This window comes from Anarrhichthys ocellatus, unplaced genomic scaffold (assembly GCF_004355925.1).
Source record: "Anarrhichthys ocellatus isolate YVR2014 unplaced genomic scaffold, GSC_Weel_1.0 scaffold20, whole genome shotgun sequence".
Classification (NCBI taxonomy): Eukaryota; Metazoa; Chordata; class Actinopteri; order Perciformes; family Anarhichadidae; genus Anarrhichthys; species Anarrhichthys ocellatus.
The window spans coordinates 4139338-4156461 of NW_022280050.1; the positions used below are offsets into that span (position 1 = coordinate 4139338).

Here is a 17124-nt window from a genome sequence, read left to right on the forward strand (position 1 = left end):
CCCCCCCCCCCCCCCCCCCCCCCCCATATCACATTACAGCATATCACGTGATGTGGACAAGATAACTAAACACTCAAACAGTAAATGTTTGAGATTTAGCAGTTATCAAATGCTACCAAATATCTTGAAATAGTCTCCATATGCTTCTCATTCAGTTTTTAAATATTAGTCAGGATCTGTAAAAATGTTCCAATCCCCACACACCTTTGTACACACATCATTACTGGGCTGCACTTAGCAGATGGACTTCACCACCTCTAGAGTTAAACACATCCTGCTGAAATAACCTCAATCATGTTGCCACCATTCAAAAGAAAGCCAAGGTACAAATATGTTCAATTAAACTGTCGGAAAATGTGTTTTTTTGCCGAAGTGACTTTTGATTTAGTAAAAAGTAGTCCACCAGGTAGGCCGTGGTTCTGGAAATGTCAAATTGAAATGTCAATGTTAGACAGATTTTTCAGTTCTGAGCAACTTACTCTGGCTTCTGAGGTCTCTTTCTGCACACGCTGACATCAAACAAAAAAACACCTGGTCGCGACTTGAACTCATGCTTTCTAAAGTGTTGCCGGCCATTAATCTAATTAACTGCAGTTATATCTAGTTAATGGGATTAGAGCGGGGACACACTGTAGGAGACATCAATCTGGTCTGGAAGTCAGCCATTCATTTCACATCTCACAGGGTCTCCTTGGCCAGCTGGCAGGGGCTTCTGGTCCCAATGATTTACAGAAAAATCTCCCTATTTTGCTGCAGTAAGGACTTAAGTAATTGCACAACATATGCTCTATATAGCAAAGGTAAAGATAATCCATATAGAATTATTTTGACATTGCTTTTAAATCTTAAGGAATAGATTGACATTTTGGGGAAGAAGCTTATTCACTTTCTTGCTGAGAGTTAGATGAGGAAATTTATACCACTCATGTCTGTACGCTAAATATGAAGCTACAGCCTGCATGCCGATGAGCTTAGCATAAAGACTGAAAGCAGTGGGAAAGAACAAAAAAAGTGAAGGTTCACTAGTAAAATTACAATGTTTTATCAAAATACACAAAACCAAAGTGTACAAATGTTGGTTTTACAAGGAATATGGACTACAACTATTTCATGGCTGAGAGCAGTGATTTCCTGGGGTCTTGTTATCACCATGATTGGAGACTGCAGAAAGTCACTAATCCCAGCCGAGAAATATTTCAGCACATAACTACACACAAAACCACTATTTTTGTTGTTGTTTGTGCAAAAACAATATTTAATTAATAATAATTCATTGGTGAGCTTTAATTGTGCTGGTAGGTGGATTATTTTGTTACCTTTAGACAGAACCTGACTATCTACTTTCCCTCTTCTTTCACTCTTAATTGTTAATCCAGGCACACCGTCCTGCTATAGCTTCAGATTCAGCGTATAGATCACAAGAAAGCAAATTATTCTCTAAAAACCTTTTGAGGATCAGTGTAAATTCTACCACTTTTTTGAAAATGAAAATTTTTGATAACCAAAACCCAAATACTAATTTTAAACAAAAGAACAACAATATCACTGGTAATTTCATATGTGTACTGTGCATTACTTGCCAAATTCTGTGTTAAGGAATCACTTTAAATACTAAAAATAGAGGATGCAATTAGCTAAGCCCCCCACATCTCCTATACAATCCTAAGAACAATATTCTGAATTAAGACATACAAGACATTTAAAATGCTCATAAATTGTAAAATACTGATATTTTTATTTTTCAAAAATGCAGCAAAAATGTTTTATGCTTGACACAATCCAGCCATCCGCTGAGTCAATAAACCCATATGAAAAAAATATTCAGTCAATCAAACATACATTAAATGTTATTTTTATATCATTTTGTAAAAGTTCTTTGCTTGTCATCCACAAATTGTTCGGCTTTCATTGTTGATGTATTCTGTTGACAATTAACTAAAATCTCTCATGAAGAAGTTACTTAGGATGAGAGGAGGTTAAATAGGCCACACTGCGACAAAGCGGCATGACGTCACACAGATGAGGCTGGGAGGGGGGGCAGGATGGGGGTGGATGGGGTTAGGGGAAGGAAAGAGCGGGGGGAAAGGATAAAACAGGGAAGTTACAATATCAGGGTTATGGCCTTTGGTTAAGTTACCGGTTAGGATCAAGGTTTGGGACTTCGGGTTTCTTGTTTAGTTGACTTATAAGGTTTTTATCTTCACATAGACAGAGTTTGACCATTTGTCTTTTCTTAATGGCAGCCATGACAGTACCACATCTCTGGCGCATGAATTGTCAATATGAATTGGTTGAAATAGATTTTCTGAATAATGCAAATCTCATTATGATGACACAAAGCAGTAACCACCACCGCCCTCAAGCACTCGCTGTGAAGTCAGCAGGAAAACCTCCAGCTTCTTTCTGAAATCAAATCAATCATTATTGTCACATGTTGGTGGTGGCTTTTTATTAATTCATTTCACTTCTTCTAAAGCATATGTACGTGGCAATTTGAAAAAAATATAGCTCCATTAATAAGAGGATATTAAAGGGGGGGGGGGGGACGGTAAGTTTGGAGTTGTGTTTGCCTTCAATGTCAAGTCAAACTATCAAGCAAAGGCACGCTGATCATCCCTCCTCAGCTCCACCCAGGCTGCTGCTAATTAATCAAATTTGGCTCCGAATAATTGACAACATGGTGGCAGATAGTAAACCAAACTCCAGGCTTTCAAATGAAGGTGACAGACTCACGTTTCTTTATACAGATTATAGGGTGACACTGTGGAGAAATTTTAAGCTTTAACAATTCTTAGTTAAACAAGGTTTCAGTCAGCATTAGGTAGTTCAAGCAGGGGCTCTTCTATAATTACTGGGGGCCCTGGTAAAATGTAACACGAAAAATAAAAAGCATTCTCAACTTTTTGATGACACGCTGTGACGTTGAACCTCCTGAATCATCACCACCTGTCTGTCTGCAGAGACATTAATTAAGGTTGGGTTTATTAGGAATTAAGGGTAAGGCCTCTAAGAGAACTTTTAGGAGTGAGGGGGAAAGGAGAAAGGGAAGGGATTAATGGGTCATGGTTTTTGGCTGGTGCTCAATCATCAAACCAATATTGCATTATCTACACAGTACTAGCTTATCATCAGATGGTCAAACAACAGTAGATGGTGTGAAAATGGCCTATACTTCAACTACTAAACAAGTATCAAGATGTTTACACAGTTAAGACTTATTGAAATGACTGTGCATAGCAAATATAGCCTTTAAATAAAGGTACTGTGTACATACTACAGTGGGTGAGATAGAAAGACAACCAGCCTTGCTTCAGGACACCTATACAATAATATAGTAATATCTGAAATGAAAGCATTTATGTGGTTAAATAAGTCATGTTTTAATGCAACAGCAGGTAAATGCTATAAATCATAATATATCATCTGTACCTTTCCATTCTATTTACAAGAGTTTAACACATAGCTGGTTAGAGTGATTCTTCAGTAAATCTGACAACACTTTAGAGGCCCTCTCATCTGTGAAGCTAATTTCTGTCTCTTGGCACACTTCCCATCTCTGTGTTTTCCATATCACTCTATCTCACTTCATCTTTCTCACTCTCACAGCTGTTAAATCCCTCTCAATAAAATCTTAATCTCTTTCCCACCTTCTGACGAACTTTTCCTTCAGCTAATGTTTTTTTTTTTCCAATCCCCTTTTCCTCTCTGTCTTTCTTTACATCCATCTCTTTCTGAAATTTGTTATTTTCTCCTCAGCTTAGTTTGATCCTCGGCAGATAGGGCCTTTGATCTTTTAATGGAAAAAAAAATGCTACATTCACATTTCACAGGTTGTTCAAGTTGACATCAGCAGTCTGTGTGTGTGGTACTTCTTAGCTGAGTTCTGCATCTACATCTGCATCTGCATCTGCATGTGCTCTGATCAGTCTCAGCACTGCCTCAGCGTGCAGCACAGGTACAGTAGGAGATGTAAACTGATCCATAACTGACCCTTTTTGCCACAGCGCTCCTCCTCTTCCTCCTCTGGTGTAGAAAAAGCAGAAGATATAATATCCAAAGCAGGTTTTGAGACATTTGATGGATGCCTTGGCTCATTTCGTTCAAGGTTATGAGCAAGTGATGCATAGAACTGCATCTCCCGGGATCCAGTTTGTCTTTAGTTCCCGACATGCAACACACAGCTGTCTGTCTTTTCATCCTGTTACTGAAAATGTCTTTCTGTGACTCCATCTGAAACAATCCTGCAGGGTAATTAGTAGAGGTATTTAAGTCTTTTGTTTTGCGTATGTGTGTGAGTGAGTGTGTGTGTGTGTGTGTTTGCGTGTCTGTGTTTGTGCGTGTGTTGGTATGAGTGTATGTGTTGTAATTATGTCCTTATGTGTGCAAGTATCTTGCTGCAGTTATACACGTGTGGTGGAGTGTGTATGCGTGGAGATGTGCGTGTGTGGCAAGTGTGTATTACTATATGGGCTATGGTGTGTGTATCCCTGGTGCGGATGCCCCATCCTCATCCCCACCACTGATCCAGGCGTCATGGGGGTCATCGGCGTCGCCGGGGTAACAGGGTGGGACCCAGGAGTCACAGGCAGTGATCCTGGGGTCAGAGAGGTCATGAGGGGGACGTCGTCAGGTGAGCGGCGCAAGGTCAGGGTGTAATCGGGCGGGCAGGTGAGGCGTACGGTGTCCAGTGTGCTGTAGATGTCCTGGGTGTCCATGCCGTCCAGGGCGTCCAGCGTATCCAGAGTGTGATGGTGATGAGTGTTGTTCCTCTCATCTGCTGATGCAGCATCACACTCCAGCTGCTTCACCTAAAAGGTTGAACGGTGGAGAAATGTCAGGAGATAAAGCAAAGGGAAAGAAACCGAAGTATTTTCTATTTATCTATTAATCTACCAATTAATTTCTTCAATTATTTAAACAATTATTTATTTTTAGAACATAAAACGTCATCATCATTTCCCAAAGCCCAAGATCACATGTCATCTAACCGTTCAACAGTTCAAATCGCAAAGATGTTCAATCCTCAGTCAATCAAATCAAACTGTATCACTGCTATCTGTCATCATCATTTAAACCACTCCTGACTTATTTTCAATCATTTTCATTTAGCAAGCATATATTGCATAACAATAAGCTATGCTGATACAAAAAGATCTGATTATTCCTCGTCACGTCAGGTCTACTGGTGGTGCCCAAAAAGCTCAAAACACCACACAAAGATATTTCCAATAATCCAATACAATTATAAAAGCGGCTGCAATGTCAAGCTACATTACTGTGGTTCAATTGACAATTAACAGTATTTGTCTGCTTTATAAAAGCTCTGACATCTAGCACTCACTATGGGAGATTTCAAAGCCATTAACTGAGCTCAGAAGAGGCCAAATAGTCAGTAGATGAATTGGAAGCAATTGAGGCAGTTGGACACGGCTCTCACACGCACATGCATCAAAACAAACTGACACGTACACACACAAACACACACATCCTTGCACTGATAATGTCTGCAGATGACTGTGTTCTACTCTACTGGCAGCTTCTCCACTGACAACAAAGTAGTTTATTCAGTGACAACCTCAACTGGCTACATACTTAAAATATATATTATATTAATGTGTGCAATTATTAACAATAAGAATTGATTATTTTGACTACAAATTAAATGTAGCTACAGAAGCACACAGAAACTCCACACATTTGCTTCAGTGACGGTAAAAAGAAAATGCACACACAAGCACAATGAATACAAAAACACACGACTCACCTGTAATGACATCAGTCCCTCCCCTTGCAGGTGGGCAGCGACATCTGCAGGCGTGATGTCTCGTCTTGGGGGAGGAAGTGGACGTGGCCGACGATGCTCCAGACGCCTCTTGTCTTTCTTGTACAACAGTGCTGCGAACGCGAGGATGTTAAGAAACAACAGTGAAGCTCCCACCGCGATCGTCACTGAGAGCTCAGTTGAGTAGTCCTCAGGAGGGACGCGGACCCCGTCTTCCGCTCCACCTTGGCCTAATGCAGACTCTGGCGGCTGTGGAGTACCTCCTTGTGAACCTGGATGACGTGTGCTACTAGGCGGCCAGCCTTTGGCCAGACGCTTAGTGTAAGAATAAGGAGTGTCATCCTGTGGAGAGGGACTGTGCGTGAAGGAGGACACCGACTGGAGAAGCTCATTGACATGATGCAAGTGAGGGACCAGCTGGAGCCAGAAGGAGATTTTGGTGGCACGGTAGTGGTCTCTGACACGTGGCTTCAGGCCAATATGGAGATACAGCTGCTCTTTAGGGGTGTATTTAGACCAGGCCACTTCTTCGAAACGGTTAGGTTTAGTGTGGATGAACTTAGTATCTTGAGGAACCGGCTGGTTTGGGTCACTAGAAAGAGTAAAACACAATGAGTTATTCTGGATCGGTTGGTGGTTATGTACTGTTGCTTATATATATAGAGAGAGAGATACAGAGAGAGAGAGAGAGAGAGAGATAATACAGAGTTTCTACCCACATATTTACAATCAAGGGTCATATTTTAAAAATACAGGATTGTAGTGCAATGATTGTGTGTTCTACCATAAATACCATAAATGCTTTTAAGTTTTGCAGATGCCCGAGACTGCTAACGGAGCTGCTGAAGACTTTTTCCCAGCTGCCTACCCTCCTCTAGAGATATGACTTTCTCTAATGCTGTCCAATAATTTCATCAGAGCTGGCACACATCTTTCTAAATCAATATCAAAGCAACAAAAGACAAAATTGTGGCAAGAAATATTTGCAAAAAGCAAAACAAGTTTCATTTTCCGGTAAACATATAGCTCAGAGGTGATTCAGTTGCAGATCATTGATTTTTGTTCACTTAATATGTCCGTTACAAAACAATTCAGTTATATAATGCACGGATGAAACTGCTGCAGCTGTGTGTGGATAGTTGCCGCTCTAAAGACTGTCAGATATCTGATTTAAGGTGGATGTGTGTGTTGCATCGTGAATATATACTGAAAAATCACCTCTGTGACACATACGGACAGGAATTTATTTGACAATTTACGACTTATTTGTGTCAGCAGCGAGAAAAGACGTCAATGAAAGGGCGGCACATCTTCACAGACTTGCCAGTTACACGCTATATGCTCACTTGTCAATCGTCACCTTATGAACGGTACAAAAAGGCAGCTAGGGTAAAGACCCAGCAACACACACGCGAGCGGAAGATTTATACACAGCGACTTACAAAATATACATCAGGGAGCATCATATCCTCTCCCTTAAATTGAGCTGTTGCAGAGTTCCATCAGCATCTGAGGTGCTCTCAACCGGGTGAAATCTTTCTCCAGAGAAAGTTCCCCATTGATAATTGAAGTGCGCACTGAAATTTTAACAACCCTCCACAGTGATTTTGCTCTGCAATCACAACACAGGCTTCGGGCAAGAGACAGCTAACTTGATGCAATATGATTGCCTTAATGCACCTGCATTAAAGACTTTTATTTAAATGTCAGAGTCAAAATATGTACAAGCGCAGTCCTAACTTTGTATGTTGTGAGATAGCAAGGCGCTATGGTGATTTAGATCAAGGTCTGGACCGCAGATGTCTCTGTAAATCTGAAGAAGTCTCAGTGGAGTGAGCCTCGATTGGATTAATTACTGGTAATTACTCACTTCAAGCACTGCAGAAAGAGGGTCCATCCTCAACAATTACTTTTATCTTGTATATCATGTCAGAGTGGAGAGATAAAAGGTGCTCTTATCAGAGTGGACTGTCGGGGTTCTTAAAGTTTTAATGTGGATCCTTTCTACAACTGTAGTATTCTTCGCTACTGGCAGATCATTTCACTTTCAATTTAATAAATTGGATATCTAGAAGCTTTTTCAGCCACTGGCAGATAATTTTAATTTTGATTTAATGTATTGAATAAGCTCTTTGTATCATTGCACCAGTTTTGATCATGACTGAATGAGTGTGCTGAAAGAGGGAAGAGAAAAGAAAAGAAGAGGAGAGGAGAGAAGAGGAGAGGAGGTGAAGTAGAGACTGAGATCCTCTTCCTCTAAAAATGTGACTAATGTAATAATATCAGAGTGGAATACTTTAAGAAATGAGTGAAAAACAACAGATTGTATTATGACAGAAGCATGTGACTGCATGTCACAAACTGAGGGACACAAAATTAAAACATCACTAAATGTGAAAAGGTTTTTTGACATATAGTGACTTATTAACACACATCCCCACACGCACACATATTCGGACCGTTTTGATGATATATATATTGTATTGTATCTATGTGTATTGTATTCATATATGATCAATGTGTAGTTGCTGTAGTTGTTCTTGTATGATGCTTTTGTAAAATTGTTTTTAAAAAGCCCATAAAGCCCTTGAATTGACTTGAATTTAATTGAATTGTAATGTATTGAATTTAATTAAAATGAATTGAATTTAATTGAATTCAAGTTGAAAAGAGAATAGAACAGAAGAGAAGAGAAGATTAATCAAACAGTGGCCAATCTGTCATTCTTCTTTTATGACATGACCGTGGCGTTCCTCAAGGTCTTTTTCTATAGCAGGGCTTCTTTTACTTTCTCAGCCAAGGCCCAAGGAAGACAAGCAACATGGAGGTTTTGACATGACAGAGAACCTGTGTGCACCCTCTGCCAAAATTTGTCTGCAGTGCTGCTTTCATGATTGTATCTAAAGTCTTCTCGTCAGACGTCAGAGACCAGTTGAAAGAAAAGACGTAGTAACATATACTTTGTCTGTCAGCTCATTATTTTTGTTGCTCTGAAATTCAGGTGTTTTCCTCTCATGCGTCATTAAATCTCAGCTTCACTCAGTTCAAACTTCCATTTCAAATGAAACCCAGTATTTCTTAAAAACTTTTGTTTCTATGCCATTAAAATGTTACTTATCTTGATAGGGAAAAAATGATAGAGAAATGGATACAGGCTGATCTGTTTCCTGCACAAATTCCTACAAATTGGCACCATTGCATTTACTCAATGCGTCATTTGTGAGAAATACATTTACTTAATGCTATCGTCTCCTCGATGTTGTGCGGTTTTGATTGACCTCTCTTTGTGTGAACCCAGCCAGATAACTACACTCCATGCCCACGTTCATGTTAACTACCAATCAGTCCAACAAATTACACATAAAGAAAACGTATGAGAGAGGCACTATGCTGTTTATCTTGATGACACCACAGACTTGAGTCTTGGCTGTCTTTTTTCGAGCCTGGAGGAGATTTGTTCCTGTAAAATCGAGAGTGAGCTGTCCACAGTTACAGCAACAACAGTCTGCGTTGCCAAAACCTTGTCTCTGCAGCGCGTCCAAGATGGAGGATAATGTCTTACTGACAACTGTGCATTTTCTTTCATGTTTTAAAATGTAATTAATTGGCCTGGCTTTCATCAGTTATCATGAGACATTTTCTACATGTGGGAGGGGATAAGGTATCGATAGCAGAAATTAGAAACGGTTTTTCTGTGTCTAAGAAGGCAGAAATAAAGAGAACTGAGTCATGCTGAATCTGTGCTTTGTTTGTTCTTGTTCTCTTGATTGTCTTTATGCAGTATAGTCAGGCAAAAGGGGAAAAACTCTACTCAGCGGGATTTGCTAACCGAAACCAATGTCTCACATCAGTGAACATTTTAATAGCTCACCCAGTCTTGGCAAAGTTGGTCCAGTAAGTCATGACAACGGCACTCAGCATCACGTCGTTCTTGGAGAAGTTACAGTTGAACAGATCAGTGGGTCCCACCATGGGCACGCCGAACACGTAGGGCACCTATGCAGACATGCAGACACACATTTTAGGATAGTGTACAATAGGAGCCAACAGATTACATTAATTGTAAATACAAATACTGCTTCATGTGTAACTGCAGTGAACCTGAAGTCACTAAATCCATATTCAGTGTGATAAATCATCCCCAATCATCTGGAGTGAAATCTACCCCCACAAACACCAACAACAAATGCATGCACATTTACTGCGCTGTGTATAACACAAGCAAGTGTACACCTGTACAAATACTTTGTTACTAGGTACAGAGGAAAAGACTCATCATCACAGTGGTAAATATAAGCTTTTAAATCAGACCTGCAGCAAAATACATTTCATGAACATTTCAAGTATTTTGTGCTGTAGAGGATTGCTTGATTCCACTTATTAAGCACTTTGAACAAATCAATATGAAGCAGCACTTCACGGTTAATCTAGACCGAGAGCTCCTGATTCATCACATTCGTATTTTTAAAATCTTTGGGACATTAGTCACCTTCATTTTTGTCTCGGTCTGAAGTACCCAAACCAAAATCTTATCTTTACTCCTCTCCTTGATGACTCATATCATGTTCTGTGCCACTACTTTCCCCACACTACCACTACCACTAATGTAATTTCTGTAAAGCAAAACAACACTTTGACATCAATTTACCTCATCACCATGGGCGGAGTCAGCCCAGGGTGGCGTGGCGTCACTCTGGCAGTGGTGGTAAAAGGAGTAGAAGTAGGTGGGGGATCCATACTGAGCGTGGAGGTCAGCTGTGGCGATCGCTGGCGCTACCCACTGGTGGTCTGTGAATAGCGCTACCAGAGTCTTCCGCCGGGTTTCTGCATTGTCACGGTCTGCCCAGTCCGTGTACATGAACCTTTAGTGTACACATTTGAAGTTAGCTATCAACGAATCTATTAACACATCTATTGTTATTAAAGTGAATAAGGGAATACGTATATTTGTAAATCAATTATTTTAAACATCCATGTGAAGGAATAGTTTGATAAATATACTTATTGGCTTTCTTGCCAAGAGTTAGATGAGAAAATTGACACCAAGATTCAAGGATGTCACTACTCCCGGTCAAGAAATAGCCCAGCAACATAACCCCATGTAATACCACAAATTGTCAATTTTACACCGTGGTCTGTGTACCGATCAAAGTCACGAGATATAACATTTTAATCAGTAAACTGTAGAGATACTGGCAGGTAGATTTAGTTACCTTTGGACAGAGCCAGGCTAGCTGTTGTCTGTCTTGTCAGCCAACCATCTCTTGACTATAGCTTCATATTTAACAAACAGACATGAGAGTGGTATCATTTTTTTCATCTAACTCTGGGCAAAATGTCAAACTTTTTCATTATTTTCTTTTTCTTTCTTCAAACTATTCCTTAAATACATTCAGACATTTACAGAGGCACTCACCTTATGCTCTCTCTCAGCGTATCTCGGCCTTCTGGGTATCCATATAAACTATCCACAAAGTCTGACACTGCAAAGTCAAAGTCCTCAGCCGTGACACCGTCCTCTGAGTCCACAATGCCCTCCACAAACTTCACGCCCTCGCCCTGATTAACCCCCAGCATCACATCGTAGTTCAGAAACTCTCCCTGCTCCATCAGAATCTGGGGGTCATCCGGTATAACATCACCATCAATCACCGGGGCAAACGCCGTGTGATATTTGGCCGGCGTTATGCTCTGCTCCACAAGTTCGCGGTAACTCCGGCCCTGAAGGCAGGCAACCAGTTGGGTGCTGTCGTCGATGCCGCAGCCCACCCTCTCACCGAGCTGCCGGGCGTACTTGCTTGGCTGGTAGTTGACAGCCCAACTGGCTAAAGCGCTGCCGCTCTGGATGATGGCTCTGTGGAACAGGTCTGAGGTACACATGAACACACACACATAAATACAAATATGGGTGTAAGAACCCTATACACTGAGGCACACACATGTTTACATTTATGCACCCACGCACGCATGCATGAATGCATCCATATGATTGCACGCTACATTTGCATACATAAACAGATGCAGAACTATTCCCACAGCAAGAAAACAGTGAACTCACAGATATGCATTATTCAAAAGGATGACGGGTTATGGTTAGAGCATCTGGTTTAAGTAGGTAAGGGTTAACAGTTTAAAATAATACAGCTCTTAGCTATATGAGTCACAGGCAGGCTGTATTATTCAGAGAATTCAAAGGCTTATTCAGGCATTTCTACCAGTAAATGAAAGCTGTATCGGTCCACTGGAGACCATGAAAGGTTTCATAACCATGAGTGTCACAGCTTTCACAGCACCCACCTGGCTGCCAACTATCATAGGTGCCCAACAGTCTATCGGCCTATAGTCCTTTTCAGAACAGTGCCGTGTAAGTTAAACTGATAAAAACACACAAGGTGAGCAGAGTTTTTGTCCATGGTTCTTCCTTACCCTCAGAGTAGTGAGACAAGGTGAGCAGGCTGACGCACGAGGCCCCGGCCCCCGATCCAAACACAGTGACCCTGCTTGGGTCTCCTCCGAAGGCTGCGATATTCTCCTTCACCCAGCGCAGAGCCTGGATCTGATCCAGCAAGCCGTAGTTTCCTTTTGCCGCCTGGTCACCTGTACTAAGAAATCCTACAGGCAGACAGAGAGGGAGATATTGTTATTACACACAGTAGAACACATAGTACTTAAGTTCAACGACTTGTGAAATTTAAAAAACGCACTGAGAATTGAGAAAACTGTATAAATAATTTGTCGATCAAAAGAGGTTTGTCCTGGCTTTTTGGAAAGTCATCTTACAATGTACAAACACACAGGGAGGTGATTCCTACATCATGGCATCTCCACTGATTAATTAATGCATGATTAAAAATGCTTTTTTTTAATACTTTTTATCATCATAGAAGAGATGTTAATGAAAATGATGGGCCTCCCCTACAGTCCCTTGCAAACTGGATTAAATCAACAAGGTACAATCGTAATCATGTAAGGCAAAATCAATTTACACACAACTCAACACAAACCTAAGCGCACACATACGGTTACAACGCAGCTATCCCTTATTCCCTTTACTGCTGACGGTGCTGACGGTGTGTAAACAAAGAGGATCCTAATGGCTCACTCCACTACGGTATATCTCATTGCTGCAGAAGCTTAATTCTCTGAACCTCAAGCTGGTATTGAACACAGACTGCAAGAGTATAATGAGCAAGAAAGGCGACGCCGTTAAAATTATACATTTCATCACGTGTGAAATTTATCAGAAATTAATTTCATGCAAAACGGACATTATAAGTAAATTATAAAAATGTGGTTGTAAAAACTGTTTCAGAATGCCTTCGTATATATATTAAATGTACTTTCATATTTTTCAGTTTCATCAATTTCAATCATTTCATTTGAAAACATGCCCCAATTCCAGCAGTGTACAATAAGATTCCCTTTGAATATATGGGCTCACCTCATGCATCCAACTTATGATGACAATGATGAGGAAGAAGAAGAGGAAGACACTGCTAGTGGTGACGATGAATGATGGTGATGGTGATGATCGTATTGGAGGATGGAGATGAAGACAAAAAAGAAGCATGTTGGATTGGCTTTGTTTAGCTCGATATGAGGATTGCAGCTGTAGCGACTGTTTTATCCCCAAGGTCGGAATTAAATAGTTGTTTCACCCACAAAGCAGATGCAGATTTATCACATAAAATCAATATCTAATAAAAGCCTTGAAAGCTTTTAAAATACAGAAAAGAAAGAATGGACATCATAAACTCAAATCAATAACTTTTTGTTGATTGTTTTAACCTTTTATAATGTGAACAAATCTACTCCACTCCATTTTCATAAACATGCTCCAACTAATTAAAGTACAACCCAGAATGCTCCTTCCCACTGAGAGAGAAATATCTCTCATACAGTATTAACTTGATGTGTGTGTTCACATGATCTAAATGTGCCATAAAAACTGCATAAAAAAGGTAGTAAGCTAAGTAAGTGCACTAAATAATTAAGGGAAAGCGCAGCCAAATGCTGTAAGAATTTTTCCTTTACTGTTGCTCTCTTATAGGAAGTACATTTTAATTGATAAATCTACATAGAATTTATCAAAAGCCTTATTCACTTACATGTATCGTGTCACTGTCTGTAACATAAATCAACACAGTCAAGTAGATTAAAGGGATAATGGGATATAGATTATATAATTTGTAATATTGTTGAATAGGCTAAATTCAAACATACTGCATACACACATTTTATTAACCTCCTGGGACATTTTAATGAATCTCTTCAAATGATTCATTAAAGAGGGGCAACTCCTAATGAGAGTGAGGACATGATTTAACCCAGCCAATGGTGTGATGTGCAGCGTGTGTATCTGACTTAGTCAATATGAAGTTATGTTGTGCTCACACAAACGACTCTTTACTAAAGTAAATGATGCCTTCAATGTCACCCTCCCTGTGACCGTGCTCAGGCTTTGTCATATTTAGAATTACAGCTGCAAAAAGCCTAAATACCAGGATTCTAAGATATTCTATTTGTTCAGCCTGTGTGCTTTGCATAGCTGTCTAAAATGTGAAAAACCACAGGGAATCAGATTTTCACTGTTCAGAGAGCAATGAGTCAGAGAGTCATGGAGGTATAAAGGATCAGATTTGAGTCAATGTGGGAAAAATGGCTTCAGGGGGTTTATTTCCACTAGGGACATCCATACTGAACACTCTGGGTGAAAACAACTCACTAATGTTTTTCACATTGCATAGCTCGCTGAAGGATTAAACAATCCAGATGGTGAATATAATATAAGTGTAAAGAAATATGTAAAATTCAAAGTGAGGAACAATTGCAGATAAATCATTATTGTTAAAATAAACAGCATTAATAGCACTTTACTCATAAATAAGTCACCCAATTAAAACCTGACAACCCATAGCAAAACAAAAAATAAAACTGAATTGAAATAGCAACACTGACTGTGGTTTTCTATAAAAACATGTGAAAATCATATGTGAGCATTAATCAGTACCTAACTGGAGTTTGAGATCTAATGATTGACTGTAATGGACATCTCTTCTACCCACACCACCTCCTCTTAGCTTCTTCGTCTTCTAGCAGGTACTTCTATCCTTTTGCTATTTTTTAAAAGAAAAAATTCCCAATTTACATAAATGCAAAAGATGAGTGTACATTGCATTTCTAAAAAATAAAGTAAATTACCATAGAGTGGGTGCATTAAATCGCAGTGATATTATCAGAATACCCAGAGCACCTGGACAATAATTGTACTGCTTTTGTTTTTGCTTAAAGGTGGAGCGTGGTGTTGAAGCACAAATACAGCCATTTTAAAAGGTGGACTGTTTCACTATAGATTGCCTCCTGGTTGCATGTGCCCAGAAGGCATGCCTCTGTCAAGATATAGTTATCTCTATTGCAGAATAACTCAATAGAAAAGGATTGGCTGGGGGGGTTATTTTGAAATGCAGCTACAGCCATATTAAACAAATATACAGTCATGTTACCGTTAATGACCGGGGTGTTCATCAAATTGCAAAAATATAGAAGAGTTATTAGATATAGAAGAGATATCCTTTTACCTAGTACTCCTAGGCGATAGTTGAGCGTTATGACAATGACGTTGCCGTAGCTTGCCAGCACGCTGCCATCCATCATGTTGCCAGTGCCTTCTGTGTACGAGCCCCCGTGGACGTAGACCATCACCGGCCGCTGACCCCCCTCCTCATGGATGTCTGGGGGAGAGAGAAAGAGAGAGAGAGGGAGAGAGAGAGAGAGAGAGAGAGAGAGAGAGACAGAGGATTATAGATATAGATAGATAGATGGAGGGATAGATAGATAGATAGATAGATAGATAGATAGATAGATAGATAGATAGATATTTGCAGCAACATTTGGGCTGACATTGTGTTCAAACCAATGTTCAAGGTGACATCACTGAAGCACCTGATGCCAGTGCTATACAGAATCACGTTTTGTGCGTGAGTGTAAGATCCACCCACCTTCCTTCTGCCTCCATTCTGTCTGTTGTTTGAACAAATGTCCTTATCGTGTGTGTGTGTGTGTGTGTGTGTGTGTGTGTGCATGTGTGTGAGTGTGTGTGTGTTTGTTTGACTGTCCACCTGTCCATTTGTATGTATCTCAGCCTTTAATCACTCGGTGGGTTTATACATACAAAAACAGGAAGTCTGTGGCTCTCTTGCTTCCCTATGCTTCATATCTCCCTTCCTTCATTTCTCAGTGGGTGGATATAAATTGAGGCTTTGAGGGTGCTCATGCTTGCCATCGTGTGTGTGTGCGGGGTCACATGCATGTCTATGAACCAATATGTATGCATGAGTGAGTCTGTGTCCTTCCCACTTTCCTCCACAAGTAAAGGCGAGAACCCCTTGGCGACTGACGCAGGTGTCTGCATATTAAATGTTGGTTCAACCACAGGCGTCCACAAGAGGGGTGGAGGGGAATGGGCTCCAGGTTTAAAAAATAGATTTCTATTTATTTATTCAACAAGCATTTGTCTGTGACCTTACAGGACACTTCCATATTTAAATACATGTCACCCTCAAAATCATCTTGCGGTCATTCTTAGGTTATGCAGTGCCACTTTGTTGCCACTCTGTCCTGACCTCACATGTGAATGAACTAAAACAAGTCATTATAATTCTAACCCTGCAGAGAGTCTGTGCACACCTTTGGGTTCACTCACCTTCCTCAGTGGGCACGTAGATATTGAGGTAGAGACAATCTTCACTCTGGTGAGTGAGGTACGTGGCAGCTATATCCAGGTTAGCCGTGAGCCAGGACGGCATCATATCTCCCAGCATGCTCCTCTCATCCAGTGACTGTGGGCACACTGGAGCAAACTGCGTCACATTCCGTATTCCTGGCCAGGGCAAAGGAGGCTCGGGCGGCTGGAAGCGCCGGTCTCCCGTTGGAGGCCTTGCGTATGGTACTCCCAGGTACTGGATGACGGGCCCCAGGAGGTCGGAGGGCAACGGGGTCAGAATGCCACGGATACGGCCCTGCACCGTGGAGATGACAGGCACAGTCTGCTCCGCCGATGAGGAGGGCGGATAGAGGGAAAGGGAGAGACAGAGGGAGAGGAGGAGGGATAGAATCCCAAATGGGGAGTAGAAGGACGGGAGAGGTGACGTGGGAGACGGAGTTCTCCTGGTCCTCAACTTGGACATGATCGTGTGTTTAGGGGAAGTTGGGAGATAAAGGATGGGAGGGGAGGGGAGGGGGAAGGGCCTTCGGGAGGGCGTTTACAGCTGTGTTGACCCTTTAGAGATATCCAACACTCACACACAGCTGCTGCTCAGCTTGGCCCGTAGCACACACAACAC

The 17124-nt window shown here is 41.0% G+C and overlaps 1 protein-coding gene across 1 annotated transcript; it reads right to left on the reverse strand.

The window, feature by feature from the left end:
- Window positions 1-1713: 1713 nt before the first annotated feature.
- LOC116389652 (neuroligin-4, X-linked-like) lies at window positions 1714-17118 on the reverse strand. Its single transcript, XM_031858527.1, has 8 exons — window positions 16485-17118; window positions 15361-15513; window positions 12209-12394; window positions 11199-11649; window positions 10431-10644; window positions 9654-9778; window positions 5765-6374; window positions 1714-4808 (listed from the first exon to the last, which is right to left on the reverse strand). Exons 1-8 carry the CDS (start codon window positions 16966-16968, stop codon window positions 4401-4403), a joined length of 2631 nt encoding a protein of 876 aa, XP_031714387.1. The 5' UTR covers window positions 16969-17118; the 3' UTR covers window positions 1714-4400.
- Between the last annotated feature and the right edge of the window lie 6 nt (window positions 17119-17124).